This window comes from Anneissia japonica, unplaced genomic scaffold (assembly GCF_011630105.1).
Source record: "Anneissia japonica isolate Jap-2015-1 unplaced genomic scaffold, ASM1163010v1 scaffold287736_len1891122_cov214, whole genome shotgun sequence".
Lineage (NCBI taxonomy): Eukaryota > Metazoa > Echinodermata > Crinoidea > Comatulida > Comatulidae > Anneissia > Anneissia japonica.
The window spans coordinates 601,696-615,464 of record NW_022756106.1 but is presented as its reverse complement, the minus strand read 5'-3'; the positions used below and the strand labels follow the sequence as shown (position 1 = coordinate 615,464).

The 13,769-nt window shown below is 36.1% G+C and overlaps 2 protein-coding genes across 3 annotated transcripts in view; one reads left to right on the top strand and one right to left on the bottom strand.

Moving 5' to 3' along the window:
* The window catches only part of LOC117123910 (tetratricopeptide repeat protein 13-like), a gene marked incomplete in the record, with an annotated part of 24,632 nt that extends 20,449 nt beyond the window's left edge, over positions 1-4,183 (top strand). Inside the window, 4 exon segments of the mRNA XM_033269977.1 lie at positions 1,157-1,351; positions 2,295-2,430; positions 3,394-3,473; positions 3,913-4,183. Of these exon segments, the coding sequence (XP_033125868.1) occupies positions 1,157-1,351; positions 2,295-2,430; positions 3,394-3,473; positions 3,913-4,168 (667 nt within the window).
* Positions 4,184-4,397: 214 nt separating this feature from the next.
* LOC117123908 (cyclin-K-like) lies at positions 4,398-13,741 on the bottom strand. 2 transcript variants are annotated; one of them, XM_033269975.1, is made up of 9 exons: positions 12,749-12,842; positions 11,313-11,460; positions 10,671-10,752; positions 10,030-10,161; positions 9,490-9,653; positions 7,979-8,148; positions 7,453-7,556; positions 7,166-7,211; positions 4,398-7,037 (listed from the first exon to the last, which is right to left on the bottom strand). In XM_033269975.1, the coding sequence occupies exons 2-9, from the start codon at positions 11,447-11,449 to the stop codon at positions 6,058-6,060; spliced, it is 1,815 nt and encodes a 604-aa protein (XP_033125866.1). In that variant the 5' UTR covers positions 11,450-11,460; positions 12,749-12,842; the 3' UTR covers positions 4,398-6,057. The 2 variants fall into 2 exon arrangements, with proteins under 2 accessions (XP_033125866.1, XP_033125867.1); XM_033269976.1 differs by lacking the exons at positions 11,313-11,460; positions 12,749-12,842 and adding an exon at positions 13,598-13,741.
* Between the last annotated feature and the right edge of the window lie 28 nt (positions 13,742-13,769).

Below are 13,769 nucleotides of genomic sequence, written 5' to 3'. Positions count from 1 at the left end.
TGGAACCAGCGCCGATGTTAAAGGCTGTAGCTAGCGGCGCCCCTGCCTTACCGCTCGGCCACTCGACTATGAGGCCAAGTGGTATACACCCTTGGGTTTTCCCATTAGAACCTATTTATTCAAGGTATTCTTAATACGCAATGAATAATAGTAAATCACATGAAAGTAACTTTAGTAACTTTAGTATGGAGATACACCTCCACTGGTTTTAATTAAAAATGATAAGAAGAGGAAATATGTTTTTCTTAAATATTTATTATCAGCTTTTATTAAGAATAGAAATTAAAAATCAATATATTGTATTGGACCTTTTTGGAAGCATTTATTTAAATCATTCTAATATGACTAAGCACACACACATTACATTTTCTTTTAGATTCAGTTCTATCTATCTTATTTTTTTTATAAATCAAAATAGTTTGGCTTCATCAGCTGTTTAAAGATATTTTCTGTCTGGATTGCAAGTGATGCACCTTTGTTTATTTTTTGTAAAATAAATCTAATTTTTGCTAGTATCACATTAACGTTGTTTATCATTCTTTCATTTTTTTGTTACCTTACCTCATGCAGTTAAGTCAGATAGCAAAAAAACAAGGTGGCATAATTAATTACAGAGGGTATTCAATATGATAAAAATATTTTCAATTTGCATTGGTATACACTATGAACAAATGATAAATGCATTATTGAATATTTGGTAGGATGTGTATTTGAATGTTAAATGTTTTGAGGCAGTGCTATTTATAGTTTTCTATTTATTCTACTTAAGGAAATCTAAAAAGCATGAAAGAAGTGCTGCAAAATTATGTTTATTTTCTTAAATAAATTTCCTTTTAGTGTTGTTGCTTTTTACCAAATTGAATGTTTGTTAAGCTTTGTCTGCACTATTATGTGACAAGTACCTGGGATTTGCCCATATATGGGTATGATATGACATCATATATCCATATATGGGTGTGATTTTAAATTATGCCCATGTGTGGGGTGATATGAAATCATTATCCCTATATGTTGGCAAGTGTTTTACCTTATCAGAGAAGTCAAAAATTAAATCTGATCACTAATGAATATGCCTTTGTTTTCTGTCTTGTAATTAGCGTGTTAATCTTTGTTGGATGAGATTGAATTGTAAAATTTAAAATATATATTTTTCCAGCCTTGGAAAACCAGAGGAAAAACTTATCAGTGCGATAGAAAAAGTTGACAGCTGCGAGCGGCTGTTGCAGGTGGTGAAGAAGATAAAGATGACCACTCCCCTTGGGCCTGGATTCATGGTATCAACAAAAATTGCAGCATTTAAAGATAGTAGTAAACGATTAGAAGGATCAATTTTTGCGTTAACAGGAGATGTGTAAGTATTTTTTTTAATAAGTTATTTATTGATTTTGAACTTTATGCATTTATGCATATACATATAAAATATGTTATTCAGTATAATAAATTGTTGTTCAATCATTTCTTTTCATTATGTTGGCTTTTAGTCTATAAATATCACATATTGTAATGTTATTCACAAAAACAGGAAGAGTTTAACGGAATCTAGTACTATTTTTGCAGAAGTTACGTTTCATGAGACATTACCTGGATTTGGCTAGCTTTCTGCACCCATGCATTATCACCACACAACTAAGTTACTGCATGCAATTCTGTAATTGCTAAATTTGAAATAATACAGAATTCTGCAGCAAGAATCATTGTGAAATACCATGCTTAATAAGGCCAAAAAAAAAAAATTCTTGCGTTGGCCACGATTTAGGAAAATCCTAAAAATGGGTAGGTCGGTAGGGTAGGGGAACATTTTTTTTTCTTTTTTTTTTTATCAATAGTGTATTTATGTCTAAAAAGTAGAAAATACACAAAAATACAACAAAGACCATTTTAAAATCTATAAAGAATAGCAAAACTATTACATTTATACACTGTCAATCTGCTACTGTCCAGCAAGATAGGCCTATTCTAGCCTTTTTATCTCATTAAAAAAATATTTTTCATTGTAGTCAAAAAAAAAAAGTCAATAAATAAAATGCCGAACCTCAATTTTTGTACATTTTGGGTCGGTTGGGCATGGCCAACACAATAATTTTTTTAAAAATTGGCCTAATGTGCCACACAATTTCCTGAACTATAAAAGAATCAATTCACTCTATTTTTTGCTGCAACCCTGGATTTCTCTCTGGCATATTTTTGGATGTATATCATTTATGTGAAGGTGGTGCACATTTAGCTTGATTTGAATGCAGTACAGTATATGAATTATTTTAATAGCTAACACTAACATCATTACCTTTCTATAGAACTGGGAATGTTCTCTTTTCGCTTGATACGGCAACGACAAAGAAACGGACAGAACAGTACTATGTAGAGTTAGATTACATTTGGCAGAGTTTGACGGAAGAAATGAAAAAGGCTCATGGTTCTCTAAAAGACTCAGTAAGTAATATCACACAAAGATACTATTATCTTATTTAACAGTTTCAGATTCCAGGAGGGAGATGCCAGCGCAGGCCCACCAGGGGCGGATCTTGAATTTTTCATATGGGAGGGGTACAATATTTTCCGAATAGATAAGTGAGTCAGGCCCCCCCTTTTGAGAGGTAAAAAAAAGAAGAAAAAAAAGAGAAAAAAAGAAAAAGAAAAAAACGATAGCCCAGAATGCCTCAAATGGTATTTTTGGGCGTCTAAAACACAGAAATTTTGTGGGGGAAATTCCCCCGGACCTCCTATTTCAGTGTTGTCTCGATCGGCCAAATTTCGGCCCCCCCTTTTGGACATCTCTGGATCCGCCCCTGTGAGTAGCGCTAATTTCAATATATGCATTGAAAATTAAAAATTTTGTGGAAAAACGTTCCCCCTACTGGATCCGCACCTGCCTAATTTTTGTAAATTTATTTTTTAATGAGGGATAAAAGAATATTACATTCAATGTAAAGTCTGAGACTGCCATTTATAGCCAACTTTAGGTGACACCTTTAAAATTTTGGACTTCAGGTTGTCTGGAACCTCCATCTGTGAAAGTACCTTCCTGGCCCCACTATCTATGACCCCACCTTCTAAGACTCCACCCCCTATGGCCCCACCTTATATGTCCCCCTCTATGGTTCCACTCTCTATGGCCTCCCACACTTTATAGCCCCAACTCTCTATGGCCCACATCCTCTATAGACCTACTTTCTATGCTTGCACCCTCTGTTTTGATTTCCTGGATCCGCCACTGTAATTGACAGATTTGAGCTACTAACTGAAAAAATAAATCCAGTTGTCTACTTTTATGTGCAAGTTAACTGAAAAAATAAATCCAATCATTTACTTTTATGTGCAAGTTATTATTATGATAAAATGTACTAAGTATGCCTTTTTTTTAATCTGAGTCTCATTTTTTAAAAATTTATTTAGGAGCTTGAACGCATCACAAACCTAATTCTTTCACTGGCATACTATTTTTACAATCTTATGCCGTTATCAAGAGGGAGTAGGTAAGTTGATTAGATCGGCAAAGGGGCTGTTCACTATATTGCTATCCTTATGTATTAGCTGTGGTCATACCACTGGTGGTGCTAGGATTAACACAACTGGGGGCTAAGCTGTCAGACAGGGTGGTGTGATATTTCTAGAGGAGGGGGAGTGATCCAGGAGCAAATTCCTAGTAGAGGTTCACAGCCATCTTAACCTTTCTGAAACAGTATTATACAAAAAGAATTTCAAAATTCCGATCTGACATGTCATGGCTGACTGGGGGTTTGGACTTTACGGAGCGGAGTCTGTTTCCCCTCCAGCATCACTTCTGGTAATAACCACTAAACCACCACCAATATTTTCTGTAATATTCAACTTAAATAAAAGTAAAATAAAATATTATTAAATGAAATATTTCATGTATATAATTTAAAAAAATATTTTACATTGTTTCAACAGTGTTGTTGCATATACAGTAGCCATTGGTTTGGTGTTAGCCATTGGGAAAGAAGTAACTGGGAAGATTCCTAAAGGAAAAGTTGTTGATATTGAAGCTATCCTAGCTGGAACACCAGAAACATTTGCAAGTCTTTCAAAAAGTTGGATGAATATTCAAACGTTAGTATTCTCTGCTCATTACATCCCTTGTCACTTGTGCGTTTCCTTTCTCTCTACATATATACATACATACATATCAACTACCATCAGATCTTGATCCATTTTGGTGCATCTGGACATCAGCATGCATTAGCGTCTTTTCCTTCTGTAGGCAAGTCCTCTCTCTCTTCTGTCCTCTCTTCCCACCTAATATGTTTTGTGAGTGATATGCTATCAAGTAATGGCATGCATGTTTTTATATTTAATTATTGAATTGCCATACTTTCTGCTGTCAACTAGTTTTACCTTTTGATAATTTGCAAAAATAAATCGAAACTGAAATATAATTTGATGTCACTGGTAGCTCTCTTTATTAATTAGTATTATTTATTTAGGTAACATACAAGATGCAGTGAAAGACTCAAAATAGTTGCATCATCAACTTGCCGCCCCTTCTAAGCTCTTGCAAGTTGTGATACAATTTAAATTAATGACACATGACACCACTGGCCTATACAGTAATATGCCAGATTTTCAGAGTCTGCGGGTTTTGGAAAGTAAGACAAAGCATTTCAGCATGCTAAACCAAATAATAGTAATGCTGTAGACAAGAGCACACCATATACTTGTATTACCCAGGGACGGATCCAGAATTTTTTAAACGGGGGGCACAACATATTCAGAATAGGTATGTGAGAGCGCTAATTTCAATATATGCCTTGAAATTTTAAAATTTAGTGGTAAAACACAGGGGGCATGTGCTCCCTACTGGATCCGCCCCAGTATTATTATATTTATCAAGTTTGATTTAAGACTCAAGACTATCAATGGTTTAACTACAGTAAATGCTCACATAAGTGCTGCGGCACTTATACCATTTTTAAAGGCTTCGGTGCGTGCTTATTCGAGAGCGGCGCTTATAAAAAAATATTAGCATGGCGCTTTCCATGTCCGTTCCCATATTGCCTATCTCGCGTACATTATTCCCGTAGTTTGGTAGGCCTATCATAGGTCCTATGTCATTGTAAATAAACGTTTATAAAGAAATGCTTGTGTTATTTATTCATTTTAACACTATACATTGTATTTAAAACCCTGTTTCTCAGATGTTTCATTTACACACGGTAATATATGTGGCAAAGACAAGCCAAACCAGTCACTCATCGCAAATCCTGTTTCAGAGATAATGGCCAAAACATGCTGGAATGTCATAATCTTTTAAATCTTGTCTTTGTCACATACTCTCGACAAAACACCGCAGCGCTTATTCAAGCATTTGCGGTATGGCAGCCTATTAAGCTGGGTACACTGTGCACACACGATTCCATGAGAATGCAGATTGTGATTACTGACAATCAACTTGGTTTGCCATGGACAATCAGCAGACGGCATCACCTCCTCAAGAGCTCAGATGGTTTCGTCAGTAAACAGTTGTATGATAACGATGCAGTGTGCGCCTTACTTTAATCTCAAAGGCTATAAAAATAATAGCACAATACAGTAGATAATTCTATTTTATTAGTTAAGTAATAGAGTTTTTGAACCATACATTAATAATTATGTATTTTTGTTCCCAGGCCAATAACATTTTCACTGTGTAATCTCTAATGCATAAAGACAAAAAAGTTCAGTGTGCAGCAGTAAACCTTTTAGGCCACAAATGTTGTTTCACAGCTGGTTAAATTGTTTCATTAAATTACATAAGTAGGTCAGAAATACGTTTGTGTTGCCTAATACCTACTGACCAAAAATACCCTTTCACTATAATACATCTACTACAATTTAAAAGGGTATAGAATGCAGAGTACAAGTGGATGGCTATCTGGTACATTAGCCTAATTTTACCTTTATCATAGATCACTATGACTTGCCTTATAGGGGGCTAATCACGTCAGACTCGATAAGATCTGACATGTTCCCTTAACTCCAGGACTTCATGTCAAGGATGTTAGCCCATTAATTGTGATCCTGTGTTGCAATGAATCAGTGCCTGATATCATCAACTTTTCATCGCATGTGCCCAGGTCTGCCAGTAATTCTGATGGTTGGTAGTCCCACTGAAGGCCTTGGGTTCATATTTTGTGGAAGGGGTGGTGGCCTAACAGCAGTATTCATTTGATGTTGCATGGACGGATGTGGTTGATTGTAGTTGCCGTACTGTGATTGCGGCGGGTAGTCCATTGGCTTATTATCTTGTGCTGGGGGAAATGCTCCGTAGTTTGGGGGAGGTTTTGTAGGTACGGTTGGTTGCCTGTGAGTCGGACCTCCCATCTGATGAGGAACATTCATGTTTGTAGGGGGTGCATTCCTCAGCGGAGGGGGCGGGACGCTCATGTTCGCTGTATGCATATTCATGCTACCATGCCTGTGTACATTTTGAGCACCTGGGGCTGGTGGAGGGACATTCATGTTTGGAGGGGGTCCACTCATATTGGTCACTGGCGGACGTTGAACTGGAGGTCGCTGGACCGGTGGTGGGCCAGAGTATGAAGCAGAGGGTGTAGGCTGACTCGGGTAATTCTGATTGTAAGTATTTGGCTGGTTGTATGCCTGAGGTTGCTGCTGCTGCTGAGGTTGTTGGGACGCATAGCCACCATATTGAGAACCATATCCACCATATTGTGTATTCTGAACATCGCTTACAGGCGGTGGTTGTTGGTACTGTTGCGGAGCTGTTTTGAATGATGGATTATAAGGCTGTTGTATACCACCCGTTTGAACAGGATATGGATGGTTGTATTGCTGTTGCACAGGGGGCGGAGCTGTATAGTTGGATACCGGAGGTATAGTCATTGGAGGATAAGATGCTGTTGTGGTCTGGGGTGGAACAACGTTTGTTGCAGCAACTACTGGTGGAGGCACATGTTTCTTACTCCAGTCTGGTTGGTCTAGCGTAGGCCTTGCAGCAGGGGTCAGCGTTTCAATTGGGGCAGGTGTTGGTTTTGGTTCAATCACTGGTGCTGGTTTTGGTACTTTAGCAACTGGCTCTACAGAAAACAAAAACAACAAAAATCTTTGAGTCTATTTTTTAGAAAATTAGATATAAAAATATTATACTACAATAGTCAATACATCACAAAAAGAGCAATGCGAACATAATAATAGACTAAAGTACCTGTTATTGGCGGTGTGTGATCAGCGTCTCCAACTGGTGGTGTTTTCTGAAAATAAAAATAAATCAACCATTTTCCATACCATTTCAGAACCATATTCTATTATAATTAGGTAATAATATATATGTGTAGGTTTGTTATAAGACTGTTGTAGGCTAGGAAGTTGACCAGGATATGGATAACCAAAATTAGAAGATAATTTAGCCCAATAGTTGTTAACCAATTACTGAGGTAGGGATCTTTTGGGCTTAGGCCTGTTTATATGAGGAGGGGGATATGGTGTGCTTACCGATCTGTGTCGCTTGGTTGAAACCTTTGTAGGTGTGGGAGGGGGCACACCTTTCTTCTCTTGTTGCCCACTAGCATACAGATCAAGTAACCGATGGCAAATCTCTGAAATGTAAGGACACTGATTTTCAGACTGACATGTACAGAGGATAATGTACCACAATAGGTGACCCCGAACTATTAGCGTTCATGTGATGTTTAGTTGGTGTAAAATACATTGCAATCAGTGTAAAGGTATAAGGAAAGGACATGTTATGATTTTAAAACACCCAAATGATAATGTGCAAAATAAAAGGAAGGACAGGCAGTATGATGGTTAACAAATTATGTAATCGTATGTGAGGCTAAAGCCAGCCTAGATACAGAATGTGTCACAATTGCTTAAGCCAAATCCAGGACCCTTGCTGTGCCTAATCTGGCTGCAGAACTAGGCTTAACATTAGGCCCAACAAACCATACCTTCTTTAAACAATTCTTAACAGGAACAACATTTGTTATTTCCTGATTTGACATACACCTGAACCCACCTTCTAACATGTCAATAGTAACCTCTTCGTTCAGGTTTTCCCACCATTTTATCCTGGAATTCTTACACGTCCAATCCAGGAGATCACTTTTCGATAATCGCCCAGCCAGGTACAGGAAAGCAATGGATATGATATCAGGCTCCCATTCCAGACATAGTGTGGTGCACAAACTAAACAGAAAAAGGAGGGAAAAAAAGATGTACCAAATCATTAAAAAGACATTTTACATAAGATAGTAAGTTCACAAGCATGATTCTGGTTTTAAAATATTTTTTGACTTTCTTTTATTTGGTATCATCACATACAATACATTTTAATAATAAACATGAAAAACGTTAAGAAGCAAACAAGAGATGGGAACTTTGAAAATAAACGAAGATCAGGTAAAGACAGAGGCGGCACCAGTGGGGGACAGGGGGGCTTAAGCTCCCCATTGGTCTGGTCAAGCCCCCATTGGCCAAAGCTCGTCGGGCAGTTGGATAGAAAAGGGAAAAAAATAGGCCTATTTTTCCCATCCCAGCCATTTCCGGCCATCTACTAGTCTAGAAGTACCAATTTTTTTTTTTTTTCATATCTCGTTTTGGGAGGAGGGGACATCCCCTCCCATACCCACCCTGGCTCAGGCCTTCGGCTATAGTTACACCCATAAATACTTATCCCCTAGTCGGATATCTTAGCCCCCCCATAAATTATATCCTAGAGCCGCCACTGGGTAAAGATACCAGTAATTCTTTAAATTAATAACTGTTAACAGCAACAATAATAATAACAATAATGACAACAGCAATGGCATGGCCTAATATTTAGAATCATAATTTATCGGTAATCGGTAAATGTAATTGTAATATAGTATAATATTTACAAGACCCTTTAAAAGTATGTGCACTTGTTATCCAAAATTTAGAAACATAATACTAATTATCAAATTAGAAGAAAGTAAAAGTAATCAATAATAGTAATAGCAAAATTATCAATATAAATTAGAGTAATACAGTGTTACGTCATGACACTGCATGATACTACTCGGTTGCTATCGGCGACACAAAATGCGTTCAACCGTACCCATTATCTCCACTGGCAAACCATTGATCCCAATTTCTAACGTATTTATTAAGATGTTGTATCTTAATTTTTCTTTGTAAATTTTAATTGATGATTACATGTGTGTTCGATAACTAATATAATGCAAGCTTTTGTGTTTTTAGTACATTTTGATGGTAAATTATTAGGTTTAAAATGTCTATTCCAGAAAGCCAATACTAATCCATTAAGATTTTGAAGTCATTCATTCGTAATGAATGGTAACCAACGTCTGGTTGACAACAAAGGGCGCCACCTGGTGTTGTGATGACACAACTTTTGTACTCTATAATAACAGTAAAATACAGTTAACAATAATAGATTAATTTTCGACATTGGGAAAAATTCTGACATTTGCAGGAATTGGACCCATAACCTTGTGATTATAAGACTCGTACTTTAACCACCAAACCACAACTTGCCCTGCTCACCTGTCATTGACAAATGTCCAGGCCATCTGCACAAGTTTCTGAATCTTGTCTTTCTCGCCTTTGAATGACTTTGCATGCTTCAGAAGGTACGAATATGGATGCTCAATTTGGAGATCAAACTTTAAAGTTTGTAACAGGATTCTCTCATACGTCATAATCTCTTCCTAATCATCATAAATAAAAAAAAAATATTTTGATTTAACAACCACTAATAAATTTCAACAATATAATTCATTATTTTAATTGTTTTCATTTATTATATGATATTAACATTACTTTCAAAATAAATGATAATATCTACAATACCGTATTATATACAATGATATTATTGCTATTTTATTATATTTAATAAATAAATAAATGTTATAAATAATATAACAATAACAACATAAACACCATGTATTCAATTTATCTAAAAAAAAATTATCTAATATAATATTTTAATTCAGTCTTTCTCAAATGTATTTAAATAGTGTTGGCTCTATAGTATCTTAATTCAATGCAATAATTGTTTATAACTTAAACATTTTTGACACCTACCCTAGGATCATCACCAAAGAACGTCCAGTGAGCATCCGGTATCTGAATACGAGCTACTCGTATTATGTCCTTACATTTCTTTGGAGTTTCTTCAACTTTACCAGCCAGAAACAAGCATGCCGCTCCTGTAACCTAATAATGTCAATAAAGAAAAATTCAAAACAACTTAATATTAATTATAGGCAGGAAAAAGATATACTGCATCTTGTAAGAGTTTTGTATTTTTTTTTTGTCCAGTATGACCATATATGGGGCTTGCCATGCCAAAACCAACATTAGGGACAACAACATGAAAAATTACTTTTTAATAAACTGTATTCTTATTCTCCACATTACAAGCTTTAAAATTATGGGTCATTTACAGGAATCGACATACTACCGCTTCCCTGTACTAAAGTATACAATACTGTCACATTCATAAGCTATTTACTCAGTTTAACAATTACTGACAGTATAATGATTTGGGATGGCAAGTATCATCATCTGTGCTGCACAAGCTATAACAGCCTGTATTATATAAATAAATACAGAAAGCATTAGTTCCTGAATTCATTTTTTCAGACAGTGAGGTTAGTACCTAAAGCAGAAGTGTACTGGTTAGGAAAAACATGAGTGAGAGGGTATAAATTGCAACTACTTACAAATCTAGGGAACTCCTTAAAAGAATGAATCATGTAAAACCGATGATAGTAAACAACACCAGAAGCCATGGTGTCAAAACGGCTATGAGAAAAACATTAAGAAAAATAACAGGTGCAATATGTTGATATTAATTTCGTTCAAATGTTTTACTGTTATTTTGATATACTGTATTTAGTTACACTGGCAAAAATTATTTCCAATATCAAAAATATCTCCTACATATGCGGCACTCCTTTGCACTAAATCCGGGCACACACTATCGGCTGACGGTTGGCTGACCATCAACCAACAAATATACCTCAGACCTGTATACAAGCTTTCATTATGATTCACAGTCTTTTAAAGCATAGTAGAATATTTTTAAGAGAATAAAAAATGGAAAACATCATTGTTTGTATAAAAGCATATATGTTCCAGTAAATTACCTTAACTCTTTCAAGATACTCTCCAAGGCATAATATTGTTTAATAAAAACACAGTGATATATATGGGGGTGGGGCTCAATGATTTATAATATAAGGGAGAGTCTTCATTATGATTCACTGTCTTTAGAAAGCCTTGTAGAATATATTCAAGAGAATTAATATAGAGAGTGATGTTTAAACATTCTGACTATAAAACCTTATGTTATAAAAGGATACAGTCCAAGCTCTGTGCCAACTTCTATGATGAAGCGGGCCCCTTCTCTCCGATATCTTGCTTCAGTCGAAGGGTCAATGGAATCTTTGGTGGATGGGGTGTTGACGAGCTCATCTTTATCATACAGCCAGTAAGGCATTGTAAAAAGCACTGCGAAAAACAAAGTATATATACAGTATAACATTAGGAGTCAAGACTCATCACACACCAAAAAATTTTAAGTAATCAACCAATCACTAAGGCCTAGGGAATGTAGATGTGCATCCACGCCCACATGCCTAAAAATCTACCGCACGAAAATTTTCATTATTTTGAAAAAGAAAATGCTTTCAAAGTCATACACAAACAGAAAAACGATCTCCTAGGGCCTATTCCATCACATCTGACCACTCGTCGCAAACCACACGAAGGCAGGGCATCGCACAATAATCGCCAATTGTTGCCGAGGTCATTTACAGGTCAAATCGAACTGACTGAACACAATTCGAGTGGAATGGACGTTCCACCATATAGCGAACTACTCTATTGATTGTAAGATATAGTGCCAACAAGCGGATGGAGGAAAAGAGCTCTCATGGACGTTCCACTATATAGCGAACTGCTCTTTTGACATAATAAAAGAGTAAAATAGTTTACAGGCATATGACCGGTTGAGCCGCTGGTCATTTCTATGAAACACCAAGCGCGTCTCTCAGTGAATGTAGTGCGTTAATTGCGGCACATTTCAATTAACTTATTCGTTATTTGTACTATTTTGTTAAATTATTTAATTAAATTATTTATTATATATAAGTTTAACAAATAGTACAAAAATAAAAATATATAAATTACAAAACCATAGTAAATACTGTGTACATAGGCCTACACATTTAAATTTATTGTTTATAGTCATCTGTCTATTTAAAATCAAATTGGTTTTACTAATTTTACTTATTACTGTTTTATTAATGCTCTATTAATTATTTTTGTTTTATCTTCCATGGTTAATTTGATCAGTCAGCTTGCCGATGTCATCAGTGAATTAACCCCTCGGATACCATATTATGGCCCATATGGTGGGCTAACTAATAAAATACCTCTGTAGTAATAATTCAAATTAGCTTATTATAATTATATTGAACTGGCTGGAGAATACTGTAACGTGTGTATAATATTTAATAGCTTTCTTAAATAGCCCAGTGAGTCTCTAACTAGAGCCCTGGCCCTGACCTAGCTAGGAAATATTTCTAGTGCTAGGCTAGGGCCACGCCGGTCCCGACAAAGCTAGGCGTAGGCCTAGATCAGGAGGCTTAGGCCTAGCCTGAGTAGACTAGGAGCCTAGCCTAGGGCTAGCGGCGCCGTCGGCAGTGTTGGCTTGTATAATAACTAATATACATACAATCTACACCATACATCGTATATTACTAAATAAACGTCATCTAGAATCTTTAACCTATACCTTTTAGATAATTATAATTGTAAACTGGAATAACGTAACGAAAAATCCAAGCAGACGTCTTGCTTGCTTGCTTGCTTGCTTGCTTTGCCTGGCTGCTGACGACACGACGTTCCGTAATCAAAGATTGTATAGCGCCGCTATGCGGCGGCGCCGTAATCCCGTTCTGCTTCTTGGAAGGTATTGCGTTACGATTATAAGCTAACGCGTTTGCGGATACATTATCCATTATCTAGCGACGACCTAAAAACTTGAAAAAAAAAACACAAAAAAAACACGATATTTTGTTTTGTTGTATATTTAATAAGTCATTAGATCTCAATTGAAAATTACTTGTATACAAGGCCTAGTAATAAAGATGGCTGTGTAATAATGTTATCAAACTTAGGCTTATGAATGGTAAGGTAAAGGTAATTCTCCGTCGTATTAATTGATTAAGTATCACGTACACAACACAATTAGTATAAATACTACAAAAATACAATAGCACCTTATTACTAACCTTGTATAGCTTTACTTTTTTATATATGTTTTTATACTTTGTAATTATGACATTGGAAACCAATATGGAGGAGTAAACTGCCACCCAACACCGTGTCACCAAAATAAGTACCTGTCTCTTATACACATCTAGATGTGTATAAGAGACAGATACTCTCCAAGGCATAATATTGTTTAATAAAAACACAGTGATATATATGGGGGTGGGGCTCAATGATTTATAATATAAGGGAGAGTCTTCATTATGATTCACTGTCTTTAGAAAGCCTTGTAGAATATATTCAAGAGAATTAATATAGAGAGTGATGTTTAAACATTCTGACTATAAAACCTTATGTTATAAAAGGATACAGTCCAAGCTCTGTGCCAACTTCTATGATGAAGCGGGCCCCTTCTCTCCGATATCTTGCTTCAGTCGAAGGGTCAATGGAATCTTTGGTGGATGGGGTGTTGACGAGCTCATCTTTATCATACAGCCAGTAAGGCATTGTAAAAAGCACTGCGAAAAACAAAGTATATATAC